This window comes from Thermothelomyces heterothallicus, assembly GCF_042370625.1.
Source record: "Thermothelomyces heterothallicus CBS 202.75 unplaced genomic scaffold P884_scaffold_4, whole genome shotgun sequence".
Taxonomy (NCBI): domain Eukaryota; kingdom Fungi; phylum Ascomycota; class Sordariomycetes; order Sordariales; family Chaetomiaceae; genus Thermothelomyces; species Thermothelomyces heterothallicus.
The window spans coordinates 247,052-270,671 of record NW_027192565.1 but is presented as its reverse complement, the minus strand read 5'-3'; the positions used below and the strand labels follow the sequence as shown (position 1 = coordinate 270,671).

At 57.8% G+C, this 23,620-nt stretch overlaps 9 protein-coding genes across 9 annotated transcripts; 6 read left to right on the top strand and 3 right to left on the bottom strand.

Annotated features, from left to right (window-relative positions):
• Positions 1-481: 481 nt before the first annotated feature.
• Positions 482-2,315, top strand: P884DRAFT_318420 (uncharacterized protein; the record flags this gene model as incomplete). Its single annotated transcript, XM_069445339.1, has 3 exons — positions 482-1,129; positions 1,226-1,272; positions 1,391-2,315. The coding sequence occupies 3 exons, from the start codon at positions 482-484 to the stop codon at positions 2,313-2,315; spliced, it is 1,620 nt and encodes a 539-aa protein (XP_069299947.1).
• A 957-nt stretch (positions 2,316-3,272) lies between these two features.
• P884DRAFT_267444 (uncharacterized protein) lies at positions 3,273-4,847 on the bottom strand (the record flags this gene model as incomplete). The annotated part of the gene is made up of 3 exons (XM_069442112.1): positions 3,273-3,931; positions 4,062-4,318; positions 4,402-4,847. 3 exons carry the CDS (start codon positions 4,845-4,847, stop codon positions 3,273-3,275), a joined length of 1,362 nt encoding a protein of 453 aa, XP_069299946.1.
• An 881-nt stretch (positions 4,848-5,728) lies between these two features.
• On the top strand, positions 5,729-6,583 carry P884DRAFT_93145 (uncharacterized protein). The gene is made up of 2 exons (XM_069446182.1): positions 5,729-6,272; positions 6,329-6,583. The coding sequence occupies exons 1-2, from the start codon at positions 6,031-6,033 to the stop codon at positions 6,507-6,509; spliced, it is 423 nt and encodes a 140-aa protein (XP_069299945.1). The 5' UTR covers positions 5,729-6,030; the 3' UTR covers positions 6,510-6,583.
• Positions 6,584-8,264: 1,681 nt separating this feature from the next.
• P884DRAFT_218096 (carbon-nitrogen hydrolase) lies at positions 8,265-10,388 on the top strand. The gene is made up of 2 exons (XM_069439370.1): positions 8,265-9,099; positions 9,159-10,388. Exons 1-2 carry the CDS (start codon positions 8,584-8,586, stop codon positions 10,203-10,205), a joined length of 1,563 nt encoding a protein of 520 aa, XP_069299944.1. The 5' UTR covers positions 8,265-8,583; the 3' UTR covers positions 10,206-10,388.
• A 224-nt stretch (positions 10,389-10,612) lies between these two features.
• P884DRAFT_275377 (uncharacterized protein) lies at positions 10,613-11,839 on the bottom strand (the record flags this gene model as incomplete). Its single annotated transcript, XM_069442835.1, has 1 exon — positions 10,613-11,839. One exon carries the CDS (start codon positions 11,837-11,839, stop codon positions 10,613-10,615), a length of 1,227 nt encoding a protein of 408 aa, XP_069299943.1.
• Positions 11,840-12,748: 909 nt separating this feature from the next.
• Positions 12,749-15,959, top strand: P884DRAFT_255962 (uncharacterized protein). The gene is made up of 3 exons (XM_069441029.1): positions 12,749-13,235; positions 13,289-15,604; positions 15,658-15,959. The coding sequence occupies exons 1-3, from the start codon at positions 13,004-13,006 to the stop codon at positions 15,900-15,902; spliced, it is 2,793 nt and encodes a 930-aa protein (XP_069299942.1). The 5' UTR covers positions 12,749-13,003; the 3' UTR covers positions 15,903-15,959.
• A 259-nt stretch (positions 15,960-16,218) lies between these two features.
• On the top strand, positions 16,219-19,748 carry P884DRAFT_318410 (uncharacterized protein; the record flags this gene model as incomplete). Its single annotated transcript, XM_069445338.1, has 6 exons — positions 16,219-16,330; positions 16,462-16,779; positions 16,879-17,001; positions 17,082-17,708; positions 17,760-18,329; positions 18,378-19,748. The coding sequence occupies exons 1-6, from the start codon at positions 16,319-16,321 to the stop codon at positions 19,746-19,748; spliced, it is 3,021 nt and encodes a 1,006-aa protein (XP_069299941.1). The 5' UTR covers positions 16,219-16,318.
• A 30-nt stretch (positions 19,749-19,778) lies between these two features.
• On the bottom strand, positions 19,779-21,515 carry P884DRAFT_327603 (uncharacterized protein). The gene is made up of 2 exons (XM_069445556.1): positions 20,264-21,515; positions 19,779-20,201 (listed from the first exon to the last, which is right to left on the bottom strand). Exons 1-2 carry the CDS (start codon positions 21,407-21,409, stop codon positions 19,866-19,868), a joined length of 1,482 nt encoding a protein of 493 aa, XP_069299940.1. The 5' UTR covers positions 21,410-21,515; the 3' UTR covers positions 19,779-19,865.
• Positions 21,516-21,947: 432 nt separating this feature from the next.
• Positions 21,948-23,580, top strand: P884DRAFT_282974 (chorismate synthase; the record flags this gene model as incomplete). The annotated part of the gene is made up of 3 exons (XM_069443628.1): positions 21,948-21,982; positions 22,035-22,273; positions 22,330-23,580. 3 exons carry the CDS (start codon positions 21,948-21,950, stop codon positions 23,340-23,342), a joined length of 1,287 nt encoding a protein of 428 aa, XP_069299939.1. The 3' UTR covers positions 23,343-23,580.
• Positions 23,581-23,620: the final 40 nt, after the last annotated feature.

Sequence of the window (23,620 nt, the reverse complement as noted above, 5' to 3'; positions counted from 1 at the left end):
ATAGAGTCCAGCCCTCTGCTCTCGGCCTTCTTCTCGCCTGACAAGACTCATGGTCTTTGTCAGGTGAAATTTTAGGTTCCCTTGCAGGAGCAGAGAAGCCGTGCTTCGTTAGAGTGTTACTCTGCGGCCAGGTTGAGAGCGGCCCGTTCCGGGTGAAGTGAGCTGTCTGCATATTTTGCATGCTTTTGTAGCTCTGCCAACGAAGACGTCTTGCCACCATTCGGCGTATATGATAATACAAGCAGCATGGCTGAGTAACAATGAGAAACTGCAGACTTAATTAAGCAAACGCGCTGAGCTGACGAAAGGCCACATCTCAGTTTTTCACATGTGTCTTCTGCCAAAGCAAGTGCCCATACGTTCGGTTCACAGTCTAAGTTACCACCACTTCATCTTCACTTTCGTAGGGAGGAGGATACACTCAAGACCTAATGTCAACACAACCATGTGGTTGCCGCACGCGCTTGATCCAATAGTCCCTATGGCCAAACAGATCATGCGCCTCTCTGTTCGGTCACGATACCGGCTGATCCTGCTGGGCCTTGCCACTCTCATTATCTGGTACTGGCTGCTTCCGGGAACACTGGAATCAGTCTCACCCTTGCCTTTTGCGCTGCCCCTGGACGAGTACATATCCGAGACCTCCGCACAATACCCGTGGTCAGTGCCTGACTCGGACGGGAATGCCGCCGCCGCCGCCGCCGCCCAAGATTCCGTCGAGATCTACGAATGGGATCCCTTGGCAGCTTGGGAAAACCCCGATGCTGTCCTCAGAGAGAAGGCATACAGGCTAGCGCCCAAGCGTGCACCTCCAGTCCCGGACCCGTTCCCCCTGCTGTCTCAGAACCCGCCGCCGGCCCCTAGACTCCTTCGAGCTCCCGAGATCAACCGCCCCCCACGGCGCCACTATCCCGAGCAGACTCCCCTCTTTGTGGGCTTCACGCGCAACTGGCCGCAGCTGCTGCAATGTGTCGTGAGCTACATCGCGGCGGGGTGGCCTCCGGAGGACATCCACGTTGTCGAGAACACCGGGGTCATGTACGCGAACCAAGAGGGCCGGCTGTCACTTCAGAACCCGTTTTACTTGAATCACACTCAGCTGAGAATGCTGGGTGTGAATATTATCATCGCAAGTGCCTCCCCTTTTCTCCACCCCTTCCCCTTCCCTCCCTCCCCTGGACCCCCTCTAGCTTGTCCCCTGAGTTCGCGCTAACCACGGTAGTAGACACCAACCCTGCTTACCTTTTCACAACTCCAGAACTTTTACCTCCGGTACTCCTCTCCGCCAGTGTTATTCCTTGCCATTTTTTTTATTTTTTATTTTTATTATTTTTTTTTTTAGTAAATACAAAATTACATCATCCTCGTACTGACCACAAACTCACTCAAGCACCGCCCTCGACCTCGCTTTCCCGTACTATTTCTGGACGCACCAAGACGTGCTCGTCTTCTCGCACGAGAACCTCACCGACGCCCACGGCAGCCGGGGCCCATCCCTCTACACCAACGCCGTCCGCACCCTCCGCCATCTCATCTCCTCCTCCTCCACAACCGGGAGCAGCAGCAGCGGCGGCGGCAGCGATGACGACAAGAGCGACAACAAAGACGACGACAACGACGGCGCGAGAATCCGCCGCCCGTGGGCCCACCACTTCTTCGCCTACGACCACCTGGCGCTGGGCCACCGCGACGCCGTGCTCGCCGCCGGCGGGTGGGACGCGCACATACCCTTCTACGCGTCCGACTGCGACGCGTACCTGCGCCTGTGGTGGGCCGGGTACGCGCAGACCGAGGGCGGCGCCGACGTTCCCGGCGGCCCCGGCGGGGAGGTCGGGCTGGTGCTGGACGTTCGCAGCGTGATGGAGGACGTCGGGGCGCTGCTGCGGATTCCCGGGTCCCGAGCGCGGCTGCCTCGTGTTGCGGGCGAGGACGCCGGTGACAACAGTGGTGACGACCAAGAAGAAAATTCATGGGATCGGGATCGGGATCGGGATTATGTCGAGAGCTGGGAGCGGCTGGTCGCGCTGGGCGAGAAGATGCGGGCGGACAAGTACGCCGGGGGGAACGCGGGGCGCAACACGTGGCAGGCGAGGCAGAAGGGCGGCGAGGGCGAGCCCTTCTACCGGGACCCGGACGGGTTCGAGGCCGGAGTCGGCATGCTGATCGACCTGGGCAGGGCCGTGTTTGCCGAGAAATGGGGCCACAGGGGCTGTGACGTCGCCCGGATGGGGGTCACGGGGGAGGACGCCTGGCGGCTGGAGCGGGACTGGGACGAGGAGACGGAGGGGCGCGGGTTTGAGGGGGGTTCATGGTGATAACGGTGTGTGTGTATGCATGTCTTATGTGTTGGCTTGTCTTAGATCGGAAAAGGGGGGGGAAAGGGGGAAAAAAAAAGGGGGGGGGGGGGGCTTGAATCACGACTCTCACGAGGGGAAAAAAAAAAAAATTCCAAGCGTCCGAAAAGCGGGTGATTGGGTAGTTGATGAGTTATGCACATACACGCACACATATCCGTACACCGAGGGGTTGTTAGTGGAAAAAGGGATGACCGGGCATGGACGACACCGAGTCGCTTTGCGCCGATGCGCAAAGCCGGTACTGTACAACGGGATTGGCCCAGTTCTTTTCTTCCCTTCGCAACAAGCAAGTCGGTGCTGCAGTGCCGCGTTGCACAAGCACGACATACATTTGCCGATACGATTTGGTAGGCTTCGCAGGCGTGCTATGCAGAGGACATGCATCGCGCTGCAAGCGAGAGCCAGTAAGCGGCCGAACGGAAAGCCAATGATGACATACCATCAATGCTCGGCGGGAGCAAGTGTTGGTGGGTGCCAGGAAGTTCTAATGACGCTCGTCGCAACCTGGCCATGGGAACGGGGATCGCAGGCGCCTCTGCTGAGCGTTCGGTCTCAAGAGCACCGCCTGCCGGGCAACATCTCCAGTAATGCATGCCCCAGACCTACGCACGCAGGCTGCAAGGTTGAGAGAGTGAGAAAGTAGGTATTATAGCAAGAGAAAGAGCCAGTTCATTGTTTTGTGCTAGTAAGGAAACACTTGCCGTAGTGGCTGTTGTTGTAGAGAACCACATCAGTTGTTGTAGAGAACCGCATCACATCTGTCTTCACACACGCCTAAAAGCCAAACTCGACAGGCAACTCTCTTTCCATCTCAGAAACGGAAAACAAAAGGAAAAGAAGGATGAATTTCTTCCTCCAAGGAACGTGGGACTAGATCTTGTAACTACCATCCGAGAAAAGGATACAATGATCCGCTTAACACTGGTGCATGTACGCGCCGTTGCCGCCGCCCATGGCAGCATACAAGCTCTGCTCACCGCTCGTCGATCCCGTGTAGTAGGCCGAGTCCCCCTGACTGAACACATCGCAGCCCAAAAGTCCGTGGCTGTTGGCCAGCACGCTCTCGAGGTCCACGCGCATGCTGCTGACCAGCTCATTGACGAAGTCGTCATCCTGGAAGTCCTCGAAGAATTGGCCGATCTTGGACAGCCCCGGCCCCGCGGCACCGGCCGCGTTGCCGACAGCGGCGACGTCCCCCCCGAACCCGGGACTTGGAGGCGGGCTGGGCTCGCCTGGCGCGGCCGGAGCAGCAGCACCGGTACCTGCGCCAACACAGGCATCGGTACCGGTACCGGCGCCGAGAACCGCAGCGGCCGTAGCAGCCGGCAGGGCCGACGCTTGCTCCTCCTGGAAGTGAAACGTGCGCAGCACCTTGGTCTCGACGTTGCGGATGATCTCGACCATCTTTTGGTTGACCTTTTCCTGGACCTCCTCAAACAGGGTGCTGACGTACTTTTCGATCTCCGGCCGGACGAGCCTGGGGATCTCAACGCGAAGGAACTCGCGCGCCTCTTCGAAGCTCGCAAACTGCGACCTGGCCGACCGTGAGGAGCCGTTGGCATCCGAATCGTAGTCTGTCGGCGAAAAAAAAAAAAAAAAAGAAAGAAAGAAAGAGTTAGTGGTGCGTTTGTCGGTCGGAGGAAAGAAGGAAGGAAAGAACAGGGAAGGAAGGATGAGAAGGAGGAGATGGGACGGAACACGCACATGGTGAGGGGATCTTCTTGTCGTCCGGGAAGATGGTGCGGTACATCTCTCCCCACTTGTCTTCTTCGGAGCAATTTGGCTTGGCCCGAGTGCGGAGCTGTTTCTCCTGCTCCTCGGTGATGGCGTGGAACGATTTCTCCCGCAGCTTGCAGGGGACCTGAGCCCGCACGTGCTGTTGGAGCAGCTCGGACTTGTCAAAGTGATCGAAGCATCGGGGGCAAAAGTTCTTGAGCGAGTGACGGCGGTAGACGTGTTCCCTACCAGCAAAGGTTGTCAGCACCTCTCCTGCAACTCAGAACAAGCCACCAGCGCTCCGGTCACAGGAAGGAGTTAAACCTACTTCACCCGATGAACATCGTCCCAGCCTGGGCCACAGCAAGTCTTGGTAAACTGGTACCTGGCCGGATCATGCTTGGAGAAAGGGCAGGCAAACTTCTTCCCGCCCTCTTCCTTGGGGTTCACCTTTTTCTTCTTGGCCTTCTCGCCGCTGCCGCTACCGCTCACGTCGCCCCGGCCGCCCCGGCCGCCGCTCTCGTCCCCGTCGTCCTCTCTCACCCTCTTCACCCTCCTCCTGGCCCCCTCAACCGCCGCGCCGGCACCGGCGACAGCACCAGCGATGGCGGGCGCAGAAGAAACCGATTTGTCAAGACATCGATCCAGAGACGATTGTAAAAAAGCCATAGATTTATCCACAATTTCCTTCTTCTTGCGCTCCAAGAAGCTTTCGCGGTTAGCCGAGTGTGATGGTGGCGGTGACGGCGAAGTGCCTGAGCTACGGGGTGCCATGGACCGACTGGGCTAAACCGGAAAGGAGAGGCGGGTTCGATCCGGGTGGGACTTAGTCAGGGAGGAGAGCCTGGGTCTTGAGACATGAGATCCAGGTTGTTGGCGTGGCTTTGCTTGAGCTCTTTGAGGTAGTGGTTGTTTTGTGGCGTTGCCCAAGATGTTGCTCAGGGAAGAGGGGGGGGGGGGGCGGTAGGATAAGGCGAATCAGGACGAAGAGGCTTGCGAGTATAAGATAACTGAGGAGGAGGCTTGCCAATGAAGATGGTCGAGATATCTGCCCCGTTTGTGCAAGGAGAAACAGGTGTGGCTCCGAACCTTAGAGGAATCCTGTGCGAGAGACGAGCGAAGACCTAAGGAAAAAGAAAGGGCAACAAAGGAGTCGCGGGACTCCTTCTGGAACTATATAGCCGTTTCAGTTTGCGCAATTGCGGAGTTCAAGCACTCCGGACACCTCGGGACTGCCGTGACACACCCGTTCTCAGCGTCCCGAATGACCATAGCCACTCTCCAATTCGTCGACTCCCCACGCCGAGAGACGCGTGCGTCGGCCCTGACCCGCACGCTACATCGAGCGGGCATTGGTTCGCTGCACCGATGACTCGCATTCAGCGCCCAAGAGGGGAAAGCATGAGCGTCAATGACCTTGGCTGTATGCAGATGCGGTGGTATTGCGCGAAGTGCCAGGGCGAGATGCAAGTATGCTCAAATGCGGGAACTTGGTTCGCCGCTTGTTAATGAGACCCGCAGGTAAGGCTGAGCGGGGGAGACGAGGGCGAGGAAATTCTAATTCGGCAATCAAGGGCGAGGGAAGATGGTGACGACTCGGGAAATGAGGGGGAAAAACTCGGCGCTGTTATGGGAGCGGGAGCCCTTATCGAGTCGGCAAAGGCCGGAGCTTCGGTGACAACTTTCCGTTAACACCAGTTGTTGCATGAATCGACCCAAACATGAGCAGAGCCGCAAGACCCGGCTTCCCATCTTGACCCGTCGACTGACCGAAAACAATGCTGGAAGAACAGCTCAATCGCGGAGTTAGCCAGCTGAGTCACAGGGTAGCACCGTCCATCGCACGTTGACGGCTCCATAACCAGACTTCAGCCGTGTTCCGAGAGAACATGTCCTGCCCAGCCATCGACAACAGTTGTCAAGGTTTGGTGCAAGTGCTCAATGGCGAACTCCAAACATGTGGTTGATGCCCAAGACTGGCCCTGAAGGCTGGAGCAAGATAAAAGCTCAGCAAGTGAACCTGTTGTGCATCAGAGATGGTAAGTCGACAACATCGCCAACACCAGCCATCCGGTATCGACTCGGGAAAGTACCAAATAATACAGAATCGGCTGTCAACACCATCGCAAGTCAGAACCTTGCTCAGACAGATACAATGTCACAACAGAGGGGCGGCAGGCTTCAGCTCTCGGGCGAAGCGTGAGTGAACCAGGGGGCAGAGACCGCAAAAGGAACAGATACTTACCGAAGAGCAGACAATCCTCGGGAAATACAACATACTCGTTGGAGAGATACCTCGACAGTGACGGAGGAGTCACAGAGCGGCTGCTGACAGGGCTCAACATCAACGGTATCATGAACCGAGCCCAAGCAGTCCAGAGCGAGGCAGGAAGGCTGGCGGATAAAGTCACTCAACCGCCCCGGGGACAAAGTTGACCAAATGGCGGTTCGAATTATCTCACAAAGTTGGGGGACTGTACGTCAATACTTGGGGGATGCCGTTGGCACGCCGGAAGGTCAAGCAGGGTTGGGAGCAACGGAGGTATTACCCCCTTCCCGACAGCGGGAATTGGATCCAAATTCCTATGAAGAGAAGTTAGCTGTATTCCGGGCGCATGTCCTGACGTTGCCTTTAACCATACCGCGTAATCGAGATTCAGCCACCACCCCTTCTCTCTCTTTCTTTTCTTCTTCTTCTTTCCCCCTTATATCCGATATACTTAACCCCGAGTTGCCGAGCAATAGCGAGAATGGCCGCTGAAGTGCTTTCACTGCTCTGGCCCCAGTTCGCGTGCGGTTTGTGAGCAAGGTTGGCTTCCCAGTGATCGTGGAATGCATCCTCAAGCAGCTCCTGGTGAACGACTGCTGACTTGCCCGCAGGTGAGCAAAGGCTAATACCCTCAACGAGATCTCTGTGCCTCTGTTGGTTGGATTGGTTTATTGGACATCGGTGTTTTGGCCTGTGTTGATGGCATCAGCCACCGTAGAGCCACTGCTGCTCTTAAGGTCCTGGGCAACATGATCGTAGTGGGAGTATAGATCAACGGTTAGGGTAAAGAGATGACACGGACGGTTTCGATGCACTTTCGGATGGCAGCACCACAGGTGTAGGACGCGTCATGAGTGCATGTCAAGCCGTTCGAGATGTTTGTGCACGGGTGAGTCTGCTCACCGGAAATGCGAGGGAAAACAGTCGACGCAGCACAGCTCAACCAACCATGGTTTGAACCCAGAGCACGGCGACCCAGACGTCACATGACATTGGTCGCAAGAGCAGCCGAACCCCGAAGCTTCCTGCCAGATGAAGCCGTATCAAGGGTATCGGGTGCCACGCTTTTGGCCATGCCAAACGTGCTCGAGCTGTTGGCCAGGTAGAGCACGGTTCGGAGCCATGGCATGGTAGGGAGGATGGCTTAAGGAGGCAAGACTCCGTGTTGGCGCTGAAACTGTCGCAGGTGTTTGGCCATCGCTTGTGCTGCGGGACTTGTTGGGGTTTTTGGAGCTGTTGGGGCTGTTGAAAACTGATGTGAGCTTTGGAAGTCGTTATTAGAGCTTCAGCTTCTGGTTCTGCCACCGGCAGACTTGGGTGCTGGGTGAACCGAGACACAACGTCGCCAGTTCTTTGGCGCTGCTAGCTTCGCCTGAGGTTTTGGCGTGTTTGGTGAGAGGTAGGCTACCGGTAGGACATCCGGGGGTTGCACCGATCAGAATCACCCCATTCGTTCACAACACGACGAGAACACGCGTTTGGCGGTTGTAGCAGGTCTGGTAGTGATTGGAAGCAACCCCTGTCACGCGTGCCTGCCATTCAGGGTAGCTACCTAAGGTAATTTGTACTGTACTGTATGTACGGAGTAGTGTAATGTACTGTACAGAGTACGGAGTACGTAGCACGTTATGCCTGACGTGGGGCAGCTTATACCCCTATATAGTACGGAGTAATCCATACTAACTACGTACTTCGTGAGAAATGGTCAAGGTTGAGCAGATATATGATTCCTATATATATATTCTTCGTGCTCAGCGTGTAATGCTATCCCAATGGTTGCAGACCAATTGTTTTGTCGAGCACCTTCCTCCAATACTTTTCGGCCATCAGTGATTCGGAAAGTAATCGGAAAGTACGGATTACTGGGTCTGGGTCTGGGTCTGGGTCTGGAAGCTGCCAAGCACCCTCAATCACACAACACCATTCCGCAAGTAGGTGACTGACTCGTTGCGTCATCGCGCGGCAGTCACAAGAGTCTCCCGTCAGCCCCGCGAATCCTGCGCTCCATCCTTTCGAGACTCCGAGTCTACTGTGGTAAGCACAGCCAGAAGCAGCTGGAGATGCGGGGCATGCCCCGGAGTCATGCCAGAAGAAGAAGGTCAGGAAGGCTCCATAGAGCCTCATATTTTTGGCACAACACACGCGCAAGCTTAATTTACTCTGTAGATAGACTCACTACCACAGAGAACAAGAACCGCAGCACTAGACAGACAGACGCTCGTCCCCGAAGCCGCTGAAATCATGGGACCGAGAACCATCCGACTAGGCACGGCGTCGCCCGCAACTCAGGCCACCACAGCCCAGACCCTGGCTCAGCTCGAGCGCATCGCGCGGCGGGCTGCATCCAAGAGCATCGACATCCTTCTGCTGCCGGAAGCCTACATTGGGGGCTACCCTCGCGGTAGTTCTTTTGGCTGTGTCATTGGCTCCCGCTCGCAGGAAGGCCGAGACGAATATCTGCGCTACTTCCAGAGTGCTGTTGACCTCGGGGATACAGTCGGTGACGGAGCCGGTGCCGGGCAGGCCTGGGTGAACAGAGAGTTGCCGGGTGATGCGGTGCCCGGGTCTCGGCTTGATGGCGATCTCCCCAACAAGCGAGGCGACGGAACCCGTGAGGAGTTGGAGCGTATCGCTCGCGAAACCCAGATCTTCCTCGTAACAGGCCTGATCGAGAAGGCCGGGGGGAGCATATACTGCTCCGTTGTCTACGTATGCCCGAAATTGGGCATCATCGGGAAGCGGAGGAAGGTCATGCCTGTAAGCTCTTTTTGCCTCAACCTCTATTCTCCGAGTCTCCCTTCTAAGATCTTGCTCAGACTGGTACCGAGAGGCTGGTCTGGGCCCAGGGTTCGCCCGCCACGCTCCGCGCCGTCAGCACGACCATCCGTGGGATACGCGTGAACCTCGCGGCCGCCATCTGCTGGGAGAACTACATGCCCCTGGTGCGCCAAGCCCTCTACGCGCAGAATGTCAACCTCTACCTCGCCCCGACCGCCGACGGCCGCGATGCCTGGCTCTCCTTGCTCCGCACCACAGCCATCGAAGGCCGCTGCTTCGTCGTCAGCTCCAACATGTGCGTGAGAGACAGCGCTTCGACAAATGGGGACACCACCGCCGCCTCCGTCCACCGTGCAGACGAAACCAACGGCACAACTCGCGACCTATCCCCTCTCACTCGGCCGAACACGCATCCCCACCACCTATCAAGCGCGATAGAAGAAGAAGAAGACAACGAGATCGCCTTCCCCGGCCCAACAGCAACCTCGCCCTCGACCTTCGGCCCGTCCCACGACGCCCACTCTCGGGAGAGCGAGCCGCGCCGCCGGCGACGGTCCGTCTTCGACGAAGACGGCAACGAGATCGTCCTGGCGTGCAAACCCCCAGTATCTCCACTCGCCCACACCGCCGCCGCCGCCCCCAAGCCGCGCGGCAGACGCCGGTCCGTCTTCGACGAGGACGGCAATGAGATCGTCCTCTGCGCGGGGGATAGCAGCCCTGGCGACAAGGAGCGGGGGACGGGGCGGGCGGAATTTCCTCCCACCGCGACCGCGACGACGACGACGACGACGACCACCACCACCACCACCGCCACAGTTCCAAAGCCCACGACCGCGGCAGCAACGCAACAGGCGCCGAAAACCGGGTTCATCTCCCGCGGCGGGTCTGCCATCGTCTCGCCCTTTGGGGACGTCCTGGCCGGCCCGCAGTGGGAGGACGACGAGGGCATCATCTACGCCGACGTGGACTTTGACGACTGCATCCGGGGCCGGCTGGATCTGGACACGGCGGGGAGCTATTCGCGGAACGACTCGTTCAGGATGGAGGTGCGGGGGCTAGATCTGACGCCCCTTCCTTATAATTAACGGATCCATTTTCATCTCTGCTAGTAAAGTGTAAGTGAAGGTGAGGACGAACTCGGTTCAAAGAATGGATTGAAGCCCATAGTCCATGTTAGTAATCTTAACAAGGCACAATTGGAAGTAGTAGGTAGCAATAGGTTGGCTCTTGTCAAAGTGTTTGCGGCCGTATAGCGGCAATGTCTGAAGCAAATCTTTTTTGTTCCTGGACATATTCGAAGCTTGCGCGTGCTGATTGTAGTTGTTATTCTTGACTCGAAACTTCATTCCATAGCCATCCGGACGTGGCCCTGGTTATCCCATGATTCGTAAAACGCCACCGACGACCCGAAAACGCAAAGCCCGTAACAAATCCCACCATATCCCTATCCCGTCATGAACTCATCCGTAACCCAAATCCTAACCTTTCTTCCTTAGACCGTATCCCGCTTCCCCTCTCCCTTCTCCTCTCCCAGCCCCTCCCGCGGACTAGCCAACGAACCTGTCCCCGCCGCCGGCGCAGCCAAGCCTCCGCCGACACTCCCCGCGACGCTGTCTGCCCGTCCATGCCCCATCAAGCCGCTTCTCACGCTGGCTGCATCCCCGCCGCCGACGCCTCCGTTTCCGGTACCAAGACCCGGCTTCGCATACAAGCTATTCCTCTCGCTGGCCGCAGTGCCCAGGATCCCTGTCGCCGAGTAGATACTCGTCCTCTCGTTAGCGCCGCCTCCCATCACACCGCTGCTTGCACCCCGGTGGAGGCCCGGGGTGGGTGGCCCGTTGCCGGCTGCTGCCGCTGCCGCCGCCGCCGCCGCCGCCGCGCCGTCCATGGTCGCCGAGAGGACGCTGAGAGGCAGGGATTCGCGGCTGCCGCCCCAGAGGGAAGAGGGAGCGAGTGCGCGAACGGAGGCGTCGGTGTCAAAGGAGCGTCGGCGGCGGCGCTTGGACGAGGAGGCGAGCGTCAGGATGGACGCGTTGTCCGTGAGCAGGTTGTTGGCGGTTGCGCTCGCGTAAGTGGTGGTTGCTAGGTGGGCCGGGATCGCGGAGGCTGGGGAGGTGGATGGGAAGGGTTGGTTGAAATGAATGACTTGGGAGTTGGAGCTGTGCGAGTGATGGTTCGTGGTTGCTTGGTTGTTGGTCCCGCCGGGGTTGGGCGCGATCGTTTGTATTGTGGTGAGGGTGGTGGTGAGCGACCTGACCGAGGGCGCGGGAGAGGAGAAGGTGCTGTCTCCGCCTCTTCTGCCATTTGCGGTTCGGCTGGTGCCCGCGAGGGACGAGTCCCCATGGGAGGGGGCGAGTATTGAGCGAACTGTCTCATGTTCCATCGAGACTGTGGGTGCCATGGAGCGGGCCCCCGTCGTCGGGGGCGGTTGGTCGTCGCTGTCCGACCTTACAGAGTCGGATCCGTCGAGAGACGATACGCTCGTTAACCGCCGGCTGGGTCCCGAGGATACAGAGTAATGACTGGGGCGCGGAGAGATGCCGACGGCGATGCGGCCGGACTGTGGGTAGGGATTGTTCTGAGGTTTCTTGGCACCGTTTCGTTTTGAGCCCGAGAGACGGCCTCCGTCGCCCGACGAGGTAGCTTTCAGATTCGCCAGTTTCTTCATCAGCGCAGAGAAGGGCCGTCGGCGGCCCAGCCGACCTGACTGGTCTGTCATGGAGTCAGCTCCGTTTCCCGAGCGAGGAAGACGTGACGAGGATTCGAGGACACGGGAGCGGACAAGTCGGGGGCCCTAAATCGACCATGGAGGAGAATGGAACTAGGAAGCGAAGCGGCACGACAAAGTGCGCCAGGGTTGTGGAGCGAAATGTTGGGGTAGGGGCAATTAAGTACCATGCGGTCGGCTTGCAGTTTCGGCCATTGCCATGAATTCGCGCGGGGGTGGGGAATTCTGCGCTCCCCAAGAAGTCGAAAGTAAAGGCGGCTAGGTAGTTGTATGGCAACCAGGAGGAAGTATCTAGTTCGTGCGTTGGCGCGATGGGGAGTTTGAGTAACGGCCGAGGTTCGGGCTCGACGCGACCAACTGGGCTTATTTATTATAGGGGAGGACAGACGGAAACAGGCAATTGCGTCTTTGCTTCGTTGGCGATTCGGTTAGGAACAGGTCCCAAGCTGTGTTGTTGCAGTTGGGCTCGGTAAGTCAAGGGCCGTTCGGAGCAGAAGGACAATCAAAGTCCGTTATTTCATGAACTGGGGGAACAATGGGGACGAAAGAATGATGCTTCATTGCACCTACGTTTCAAGGATCGGGCATTTAGTGCTCGATGGGGTTCACCTGCGAGCCGCCAAGTGTGAGGTGCAGGGTCGTGGCGACCTGGAAGGAAGCGCCAAGCAACCAGGGCGCTAAGTGTAATCCGTACGTCCGTACATACTTGTACAGCAACTACCAAACAGCCAGCAACTGTACGGAGTTAAACGGGCCACTTTCACGTGCCACCAAGTTATGTGGGTTACCATTCCATTCCTGGAAGAAAACGTTGAAAAGATGAGACCCACTAGCTGAGCGCCGACTTCAACGCTCCCCGGTATCGTTCAACCTACCTACCCTAGTGATAATTACGTAGTCCTCTGGTAAGACCGCTGAAGGGGTTTGCTGACGCTACCATAGTCTGGCGACGGCAGGCAACTAACGTTATCCAGCCGCTCATTCTTTGGCCTTTTCTTCCAGCGTTGTCTTTTGCTTTGATGTTCTTTCTTGGCGACCTTGGATTTGCCACAGGCAGGCGGTGAAACGCTCTTGGCTGCAAATCCACAGCAGCTTCACACATCACGAGCCAACGCAGCGTAGCTGAACTACCGACATGTTACGCCTTGAAGCGACATGTCAATCCAGCAACTCCCCGGGGACGTTGCTGCGCAGATCAAATCCTCAGCAGTCATTACCTCGCTGAACGCCGTAGTGTACGGTCTCCTTCAGAATGCACTCGATGCAGGAGCATCCAAGATCATCATTTCCGTCGACTACAGCCGTGGCAACTGCTCCGTTGAGGACAATGGAACTGGTATCGAGCCGGCCAACTTTCGGGAGGATGGGGGTTTAGGCAAGCTTCATCGTGAGTGCATCCTGAATAGCGTGCCGCGGACCGATGGTAATTGACAATCGTAGACACCTCCAAATACCCCCCTCGACCTGACTGTCATGGAAAGCATGGCGAATTTCTAGCCTCTCTCGCGGCGCTGTCGTTGCTTACCATCAGCTCGCACCACCACGCGTACCGGACACATAACTCCTTGACCATACACAACTCTAGGGTGCTCACTCGCAATCTTCCCGCCCCGCCAGAGCAGCGGGTCTTGGCCTTTGCGAGCGGAACTCGTGTCAGTGTCCGTGATCTATTTGGTTCTATGCCAGTCCGAGTTAGACAGAGAGCCATCGAAGTGGGACGAGCGGGAACTTCGAGAGAATTTGACCGCCTGATAGTCAGTGTCGTCGCTCTTCTTCTTCCCTGGCCAGGGGAGGTGACGGTATCCGTTCAAGACCAGTGCGCTCGCCGAACAGTGTCTCTTCGGGGATCAGGAGTGATGGATGGCAGCGAGAGTAATCCAATCGTTGCGCCTCTCACCGTCACTAGGGCATCAACGCTCCTCGCAGCCGCTTCGCTAGTGGACAAGGAGAATCTGAAATTTTGGGTGCCGATTGGGGCCACCGCTTCCGGAATCTCCGTGAGAGGATGCGTGAGTCTCCAGCCAGTCGCTACGAAGCGAGTGCAGTTCATCGCTATCGGGGTCCACCCGTTACTGAACGAACATCGGTCAACTCTCCTCTACGATGATATCAACCGTGTCTTTGAAGACTCGGGTTTTGGCATGATTGAAGAGGCGGCTCTCGACGAAGATGGGCGCCCATCAAAGCCCGAGGGCTTCACTAACAAGGAGCTAAAGTCAAGGAGAGGTGTTGACAGGTGGCCCATGTTCTGCCTCCAGATAATTCTGGGTGCAGAAGCAAGCGCTGTCGACTTCGGCGAGTACCTTGACGCGACGCATCAAAACGTGGCAGTGATTTCGGATCTCCTCCAGGTAATGGCGTACGAGTTTCTAAAGAGGCATCACTTTCGGCCAAAGCCTATTACTGCCATTCAGCGTCTCAGACGGTCGAAAAGCAAACCATCCGCTGGCGAAGCAGTTCCCGTGAGCCAGCGATCCGGCCCAGGGAGTGGCGCACGCGAACGCAACGCACCACAGCGCCTGAGAGGCCAGAGCTCCGAGAGACAATCGATATCCTCCCCTTTTGCCTCGTGGTCTAAAACAAAATCGACTGTGCCAAGAGACCACGGTACCAAGAAAATGGACGTTTCTACCCTGGCCTCTCAGCGAGAAATCGCTTGCTCGGGCGTTCCGAGAACAGCTACAAAATCAGAAGAGCCTCTGTTCAGTCACTCCGGAGCCGTTTTACGGAAGCCGTTTGAGGACACGGACGATGAATCTCAAGCGGCAGGGGAAGCCTTGTCACGTAAACCGTCATCTGACGTTCAAACGGGGACACAGTCGGGAACTGCCAGAGACGCTGTTGTTTGGGTTGACCCTACAACCTTAATCAGGTCATTGATCGACCCTCGCACAGGATTCGCCGTGACAACTCGCCGCGACACCCCTGGCAAGAAGACTAAGCTCCAGCCGGCGCTCAGGGAGAACGCCAAAAGCGATTCCCGACTTCAAACATGGGGATCTCCCGGACTCACTGATCCTACTACCGTCTTTCAGCCAGTAGAACATCGAATTCCCCGGCTTCTAGGAGAACATGAAACAGCCTACTGCAATTACAAGGGCGGAACCCGAGACTCGCGGGACCTTGGAGACCTCAGCGTAGAGTCTCTGAATGGAACCATGTTGGAGTCGCTGGAGGGAAGAATCACGAAGACGTCTCTTCGGGAAGCAGAGGTCGTGGCACAGGTTGATCGGAAGTTCATCTTGGCCAAAATATCCTCGACTAGTCCTGGTCCTGAGGCAGACCGCATGCTTATCCTCATCGACCAGCATGCCGCAGACGAGAGATGCAAAGTCGAACGCCTGCTAAAGGCCTACTTCATTCCTGATTCGGCCAACAGCAGCAGGCTAGTAGCACATACACAGAATCTGGACAAGCCACTTCGGTTTGAGCTTCCGGGGCAGGAAGGATATCTCCTCGCTCGGTTCAGGGACTGGTTCACGCACTGGGGTATTGTTTACCAAGTGGAACCTGGAGTGTCGCCCGAGGAAAGTATGACAGTTGTGGTCCGGAGCTTACCATCCAGTGTCTCAGAAAGGTGCTGCGTCGAGCCTCGTCTTGTGGTCGACTTGCTCCGAAAAGAGATCTGGGAGCTTCACGGCTCAGGCAGCCGCGGGTCCGCTCGGCCGCTTGTCGTTGGAAGAGACGACTGGGTTGCAAGATTCCACGACTGCCCTCAGGGTTTGTTGGATTTAATCAACTCGAAGGCCTGTCGGAGTAAGTCCTCCCCTTGTGAATCGCATCTGAGAATGGTAACTAATTGTTAGCAGGCGCGATCATGTTCAACGACCAGCTGACACCGGAGCAGTGTTCAGACCTTGTTGGGCAACTCGCAGCTTGTGCCTTTCCATTTCAGTGTGCTCATGGGCGGCCTTCGATGGTCCCGCTAGTTCGTCTTGGTCGAGAAGGCACATCCGGGCAGAGTAGTAGTGCGGAGCCAGGAGGGGGAGATCTGTTAAAGGCGTTGAAGAGGTGGAAACAAAGCTCGGCAGTTGAAAAGGAAATGGACGCTTGAGTCTTCCAATTGATACTAGATACCCTGGAAATGAAGATGAAGATCTGTGAATTGAAGACCATTGCCAAGTCTCTGACGAGGCTCCTAGTTGTAAGTGAGTGTCATTCCAGGACACAGATTCAAAAAGGGGGGGGGCCGGAGTCTAGGGGGAAAGGGTTAGGGTATGTGCGGATCCTCTACATACAGTGTATGTATGTATTGTAATCTGTACAGTTCCGTACATACCTGGACCGCCTGCACGGACCAGCCGCTAGCTAACAGGGGAGCTCGAGCTCCAACCAGCAAGGTTCCCAACGTTCGTCACTCAACTCCGCGAGGCAGCGACCACACTCCACACTCGAACATCGCGACACCACCCATAAACCAGCTCGCAGCAGCCGACCAACAACCGCCAATCCGGCGACAAAGATGCGACCATGGCGCTAACAGTTCGTCCCTCATTTCCAATCTCAGCACCACTATCCCGCCCTTCCCCCGCTTTTCAATCCAAAGTCTACCCCGCCAAACCACACAAAGCAAGCTAACCCAACCCTCTTTTTGCCCTTAATCCCCATTGTAGTGGAGGTCCTTCGACTTCTTTGACGCGACGCAAATTACCCTGCCCAGCGACTCGAGCGATTCCGTCAACACTCGCTCCCTCTTCGAGAACAACGAGATCTCGGCCGTCTGCTCGGGATCCGACAGTCTCTTCCTAGGCAGCTACGACGGCACCGTGCGCATCGTCGGGCCCAGCTGGAAGGTCGTGCGCAGCTTCCGCGCGTATGATGCGGCGGCTTCGGGGGGCCTCGGCGGGGCGGGCGATGGCGGGGCGGCGGGCGGGATGAGCATCACGCACATGCGGCAGGTGGAGGGGACGAGCCTGTTGGTTACCGTTGCGGTACGTCTTTATCACGTTCTCTTCCCGGATCGGAGAGATATGGCTGGTTTGAAGGTGGTGGTGGTGATTTAATTGTGGCGAGCTAATTTTTGGTGCTAGGAAGGCGGTGGTGAACATCAACCTGTGCTGAAAGTCTGGGCGCTCGATAAGCCGGTCAAGAAGACGGGTATCCCGACGTGCCTGAGCACGGTCGCGATCAATAATGGGAAGAAGCCTTTCCCGGTACGTCTCACCCGCGGTGCGGCGGCCTGTTCAGGGTCGAACAGAAGGGGGAAGAAGTCTTGGGCTGACTGGGTTGCAAGATATCGGCCTTTGCGGCCACCGAAGACCTGACACAGGTCGCGGTTGGGTTCGCCAGCGGCGCCGTCACTGTGATTCGTGGCGACTTGATCCACGACCTTGGCACCAAACAGCGTATCGTCCACGAGTCGGACGAGCCTATTACCGGCGTGGAGTTGCATGTCGAAGGGGGGTTGACGACGCTGTTTGTCGCAACCACGTCGCGCATCCTGAAGCTAGTCATCTCCGGCCGCGGTCATGGGCAGCCGCCGAAGACGGTGGAGGATACAGGGTGTGGTGTCGGCTGTATGGCTGTGGACAAGAAGACCGGGAGCATCGTTGTTGCAAGAGAGGATGCAGTCTACTATTACACACTCGACGGCAGGGGCCCACCAACCGCGTATGAGACGCCAAAGAAGCTGGTCTCGGTGTATCGAGACTACATCGCCTTGGTCTCCCCTCCCACTCCCGCAGGTGAGACGGACGCGATCCGGCGGCGGTTCTGGGGGGCGACGGCAGACAGCATCTACACCTTCACACTGATACACCCGGACCTTAGGATCATCGCCCACACTGAGACGGTGCTGTCTGACGTCAAGCACATCTTCCAGCTGTGGGGTGATTTGTACATGCTCACACAGGACGGCAAGGTTAGTTCTTGGTCACAAGCTCCGGGACAGCGGAAGAGCTAACAACACTAGGTCTTTCGCTACCGCGAAAAGCCGCTCCAGCAGCGCCTCGAGATGATGTACCAGCGCAATCTCTATACGCTTGCTGTTGAGCTCGCCCAGAAAAGTGGGATGGATGGGCAGCAGCAAAACGTCATCTACCGCAAGTACGGCGATTACCTCTACCACAAAGGCGACTACGACAACGCCATGACCCAGTATATCAAGGCGATCGACAGCACGGAACCATCGCAGGTCATCAGGAAGTTTTTGGACACGCAGAGGATACACAACCTCATTGAGTATTTGGAGGAGCTGCATGAACACCACAAGGCCACATCGGACCATACGACACTCTTGCTGAACTGCTATGCCAAGCTCAAGGATATCGACAAGCTGGAGAAGTTCATCAAGACTCCGGGAGACCTTAAATTCGACCTGGACACGGCTATCTCCATGTGCCGGCAGGGCGGTTATGATGAGCAAGCAGCCTATTTGGCCAAGAAGCACCAAGAGCATGACTTGGTTGTTGACATCCTGATCGAAGACTCTAAGGCATACGATGAAGCCCTTGACTATATCTGGCACCTGGATCCAGAAACAGTGAGTATATCCCCAACGGTCACGAATGCCTTTTGCTAACGGACCAAGGCATACTCTTGCCTCAAAAAGTACGCCCGCGTCCTCATCGAAAACTGCCCCAAAGACGCGACGCAGTTATTTATCGACTACTACACTGGGCGGTTCACCCCCAAGGTAGACCTTCCGGAGCCCGACGCCCAACCTACCGGCAATGGCGGTTTTGTCGTCGGGGCTGCAAACGCTGTGCAGAACCTCAGCAACCTATTGCCGTTGCCATACATGAACACGGCGGCGGTATCGGCACAACAGTCCAACGCTAACGCAACAGTTGGCGACCTTTCTGTTAACCCAGCAGCAACCGCGCCAAAGTACACTCCGCCGCGGCCCCGTACAGCCTTCTCCTCTTTCATAGACCACCCCGACGAGTTCATTGTTTTCCTCGAGGCATGTCTCAACGAGGGCAGTCTCTCCGAAGCGGACCGGTCGGACCTCTCTACGACGCTCTTCGAGATGTATCTGCACAAATCCAACGAAAAGAAGGGCGACGACCAGTATCGCGAAGAGTGGGAACAGCGGGCCAAGGCACTGATCAATAACAAACCACAAGGCGCCGGCGCCGGCGCCGCTCCGAAACCGCCCATCGAGAATTCCAACGTCCTCCTCCTCTCCCACCTCTCCGGCTTCCGCGACGGCACGACCCTCGTCAAGGAACAGTCCGGCCTCCTGTTTGACATCTTCCGCTCCTACACCTCGGCCAAAGACACACGCGGCGCGATCAAGGCGCTCCGCAAGTACGGCCCGGAAGAGCCCCAGCTCTACCCGGCGGCGCTCTCCTACCTCACCTCGGACCCGCGCATCCTCGAAGAAGCCGGGCAGGACGAGGTCGCCTCCATCCTCGAGCGCATCGACAGGGACGGCCTGATGGCTCCGCTCCAGGTGGTGCAGACGCTGGCCAAGAACGGCGTGGCCAGCATGGGCCTGCTGAAGCCGTACCTCTCCAAGCGGATCGAGCAGGAGCGCAAGGAGATCGCCGAGAACAGGCGGCTCGCCGCGCAGTTCCGCGCCGAGACGGAGATGCGCCGCGCCGAGATCGCCGACTTGGGCTCCAAGCCGGCCGTGTTCCAGGCGACGCGGTGCGCGCAATGCACGGCCGCGCTGGAGCTGCCCGCGGTGCACTTCCTGTGCAAGCACTCGTTCCACCAGCGCTGCCTACGCGGCGGCGGCGGCGGCGGCGGCGCCAGCGGGGCCAACGCCGACGGCGAGGAGTGCCCCATCTGCGCGCGCGACAACGCCACGATCCGGGCGCTCAAGAAGAGCCAGGAGGAGAACGCGGAGCGGCACGAACTGTTCAAGGACGATCTGGAGAGGAGCGAGGACCGCTTCAAGACCGTGTCGGAATGGTTTGGCAGGGGAGTCATGAGCGCGCCTAACGTGGAGTAAGCCTTGCGCCGTGGGGTGTCTTGCTGTGGTATTACAAAGTATCTCAGAGATGTCTATCTGTCTCGGTTGATGGGGTGGTCGGAAGAGAGGGGGAAGGGGGAGCTGTTTAATCATAGATCAATGGGCTCTGCTGAGAAGGAACTTGCCAATGGCCGTGCCCGATATCGTCTGCACAACTGCCTGAGCGACAGGACCACCGCCGCCCTTAGAGGTGGGTGTTCGGATGCCGAACATGTGATTCAGGAAGTCTCCAACGTCGTCGACATCGACAGGTATTTGGCTGGCTTCCCCGAGCGTCTTTCGCCAGTCTTCAACGTAATGCAAGCGTTGGTGGACAAGAGCCTTGCCCAGGATGGCGTCTTGGCTCGCCTCATCAATAACGTCGGCATACTTGAGGCCGGCCACGTTTGCCGACCGAATCTCGCCGTGGTGGACGGTGAAACGTGCTCGGAACTGGGCCGCTTCAGTAAGTTCCCTGCCATACCGGGTCTCGAAGGGAGGAGGGCCGCACTTACGCCCCGTGGCAGCGCTCGGTTCCACTCGGGCCGTTCCCGGGGATCATCCTCGGTCGGATGCGTCGAGAAGGTGAACAGGGGCGTCTGCCCAAAGATCCAGTCCGGCGACGTCAGCTCCCGCAAGCCCTTGACGACCTCGTCGTTCGCCAGCGCCTCCTCTTCCCCGATGACCACCTCCTCCCCCGCGCCGTCCCCGTACATCCTCCTGAACTCCGCCACGACCGCCTCCACAAACTCGTCCCTGCCGACCCCGACGTTCCGGATCGGGCTCCTCACGCTCTCCACCCCCCTGGCCTTGATGAACCCCTCCGCGGGCGAGCGCAGCAGCGCCGAGACCCTCGCCAGGTTCTCGGACCGTAGCAGACACGTCCCGTGGTGCAGCGAGCGGGTGCGCGTGAGCTTGTACGCCGACCCGGACACCTTGAACGTGCGGGGGCCCCCCTGCGCACCGTCGCCTCCGCTGTCGTCGTGGCCGCCGACGTCGATGACAATGTCGTGCCGCCCGTTCACCCGGACGCCCCTGACGCCGCAGCCGGCCGCGAGCGCGCGCACCACCATCTCGGCGTGCTTGTCGCGGTCGAAGGCCGCCGGCGGGCAGATGACCGAGTAGTTGGTGTTGCCGGCGTCGTGGAAGACGGTACCGCCTCCGGAGCGGCGGCGGACCAGCGAGATAGGGAGGCTGGAGCTGGTGGCGTCATTGTTTCTGCTGTCTGCTGTGTCTCCTTTCTCTCGCTTTACTTCTGTCCCGGATGGTGGTCGTGGTGGCGGCGGTGGTGATGGTGCAGAAGAAGAGGGGGAGGAAAGAGGAGATGATGGCGATGCGAATGACGGGAGGCCTTCCCGCAGGGCGTGCAAGTTGACCTCGAGCCAGGGGTTCTGGTTGCGGCCGATGACGACACTGGGGCGGTTGGTGTAGAGAAAGAGGATGGTGGAGTCGGGGTGGGACCGCTGCAGGAGGTGATGTTCAATGGAGAGGTTGAGGTATGGGTCTGTGGAACTGGAGCGGTAGATCTGGAGAGGGCGGGAGAGGTTCTGGGTGTAAGGCCGTGTTTGAGTGGGTGAAGCCTGTTTGGACGAGAAGTGAAGTGAGCGAAGAGAGAGTGAGAAACGCCGGGTGATGGCACCCGGTCGAGATTGGAGAGGCATTGGGGATTAAATTCGAGTGGTGGGGAGCTAGTGGGGTGTCAATTCCATCTTTACCAAATCCTGTCTTATTGCACTGGTCGCTGAATTCCCCCTCGTTGATGAAACTTCTCCAAAATCTTTTGGAATGTCCGAACTTTTTTTTTTTGGGTCAGAGCTTTTGCAATTTTGAACAAGGTGCAGTTGCAGCGGAACAGCGGGAGTAACTATCATCGGCCCCACATATCCCATCTTGCCAAGCCTTACCAATCGGGTAGTGCCCATCGTCCCACAATCATCTGGTCAGCGGGGTCCGATGGCGGCGGATGGAGGGGTCCCGGGTATGAACTTTTCCAGTGCGACTCCGAGATTTTTTGACAGCGTTGGCGGAGTTCCAGCCCACTCTCCGCCGAGTCACCAGCCATAATCCTCTTGTTAAATATCACGAAATAATCACGAAATAACCCGCCTATTCGGACGTTGAAAAGGCGGCAAACATTCGGCCGCGTGTGCTCAACTCAAAGTTTTCCCGCCATTCATATATCTCAAGCCCCCTCCCATCATGTCGACGTTTGGCGAATTCTTCCGGGTCACCACGTACGCCACACACCATCTTGGCCGAGGCGCCCGCTGACGTTGACCACTACAGCTATGGCGAGTCGCACTGCCGCTCGGTCGGCTGCATCGTCGACGGATGCCCGCCTGGCATGGAGCTCACCGAGGACGATATCCAGCCCCAGATGACACGCCGTCGGCCGGGACAGAGCGCCATCACGACCCCGCGCAACGAGAAGGATAGGGTGTTGATCCAGAGCGGAACCGAGTTTGGTGTCACCCTTGGGACGCCAATCGGTATGATGGTGCTGAACGAGGACCAACGGCCTAAGGGTAAACCCAAAGGATTTCCCGACGTATCGTGACTCATCGCTGACGAGCGCACTCAGACTACGGCAACCAAACCATGGATATCTACCCGCGACCTAGCCATGCCGACTGGACCTACCTCGAGAAGTATGGTGTCAAGGCGAGCAGCGGCGGTGGCAGGAGCAGCGCGCGCGAGACCATTGGCCGTGTTGCAGCCGGCGCCATCGCCGAGAAGTATCTGAGGTTGGCCTACGGCGTCGAGATCGTGGCCTTTACCAGCTCCGTCGGCAACGTCCATCTGTTCCCCCCAACTGCTGAACACCCCAGCCCGAGCACGAATCCGAACTTTCTCGCGCTCCTGCAGACGGTCGACCGCAAGACGGTCGACAGCTTCCTCCCAGTTCGCTGCCCCGACGAGGCCGTCTCCCGCAAGATGGAGGAGACCATCGCCGAATTCAAGAAGCGCGAAGACAGCATCGGCGGGACGGTCACCTGCGTCATCCGCAACGCACCAAGCGGGCTGGGCGAGCCCTGCTTCGACAAGCTCGAAGCGAAACTGGCACACGCCATGCTCAGCATCCCAGCCACCAAGGGCTTCGAGATCGGGTCGGGATTCGGTGGTTGCGAGATTCCCGGCTCGACGCACAACGATCCTTTCATCCCGGCGACCAATGTGGAGCTCCCGCCCAGCGTGGCCGAGAGCGGCGCCGCCAAGTCGGGCTTCGCGCGGCCCAAGTTGACGACCAAGACCAACTACTCGGGCGGCATCCAGGGAGGTATCTCCAACGGCGCGCCCATTTACTTCCGGGTCGCCTTCAAGCCGCCTGCCACCATCGGTCAGGCCCAAACGACCGCGACGTACGACGGCTTATCTGAGGGTGTTCTGGCGGCCAAGGGACGGCATGATCCTTGCGTCGTGCCAAGGGCGGTCCCCATCGTCGAGGCCATGGCGGCCCTTGTGCTGATGGACGCGGTGCTAGCCCAGCAGGCCCGGCATACTGCCAAGAGCTTGCTGCCACCGTTGAAGCAGACGATCAATTCTGGAAAGCCGGCTGGGAACGGCGTGACGGAGACCGAGGAGAAAAGTCCATAGATTGGTTATCAAAAAGATAGGATTGGGATACCCGGGATTAAATAATTATTATTGAACAAAAAAAAAGGGGCTGAGATACAACAATAAATCTGCTCACATTGTGATCAAAGCACTCTTGTGCAACGGAAAACCGCGGCTGCCATCTGAGGCGTAACCTTCCAGCCACGAGGCGGCACGAGAGCTGCGGATAGTTGCCGAGACAGACAGGAGTTATTGTGTCCAAGGCATTTGAGTTGCTAATTGAAATTTTGCACTTTTTCTGATGGCAATCCTCCTGT

Excerpts from the sequence above, each read along its gene's own strand:
- P884DRAFT_93145 (XM_069446182.1), top strand. The coding sequence starts at position 6,031 with ATGTGGTTGATGCCCAAGACTGGCCCTGAAGGCTGGAGCAAGATAAAA. Across the intron at positions 6,273-6,328 it reads CTTCAGCTCTCGGGCGAAGC|ACAATCCTCGGGAAATACAA; the intron begins GTGAGTGAACCA and ends ACCGAAGAGCAG.
- P884DRAFT_218096 (XM_069439370.1), top strand. The coding sequence starts at position 8,584 with ATGGGACCGAGAACCATCCGACTAGGCACGGCGTCGCCCGCAACTCAG. Across the intron at positions 9,100-9,158 it reads AGCGGAGGAAGGTCATGCCT|ACTGGTACCGAGAGGCTGGT; the intron begins GTAAGCTCTTTT and ends GATCTTGCTCAG.
- P884DRAFT_255962 (XM_069441029.1), top strand. The coding sequence starts at position 13,004 with ATGTCAATCCAGCAACTCCCCGGGGACGTTGCTGCGCAGATCAAATCC. Across the intron at positions 13,236-13,288 it reads GGGTTTAGGCAAGCTTCATC|ACACCTCCAAATACCCCCCT; the intron begins GTGAGTGCATCC and ends TGACAATCGTAG. Across the intron at positions 15,605-15,657 it reads CAACTCGAAGGCCTGTCGGA|GCGCGATCATGTTCAACGAC; the intron begins GTAAGTCCTCCC and ends AATTGTTAGCAG.
- P884DRAFT_327603 (XM_069445556.1), bottom strand. The coding sequence starts at position 21,409 with ATGCCTCTCCAATCTCGACCGGGTGCCATCACCCGGCGTTTCTCACTC. Across the intron at positions 20,202-20,263 it reads ACCGAGCGCTGCCACGGGGC|TTCCGAGCACGTTTCACCGT; the intron begins GTAAGTGCGGCC and ends GAAGCGGCCCAG.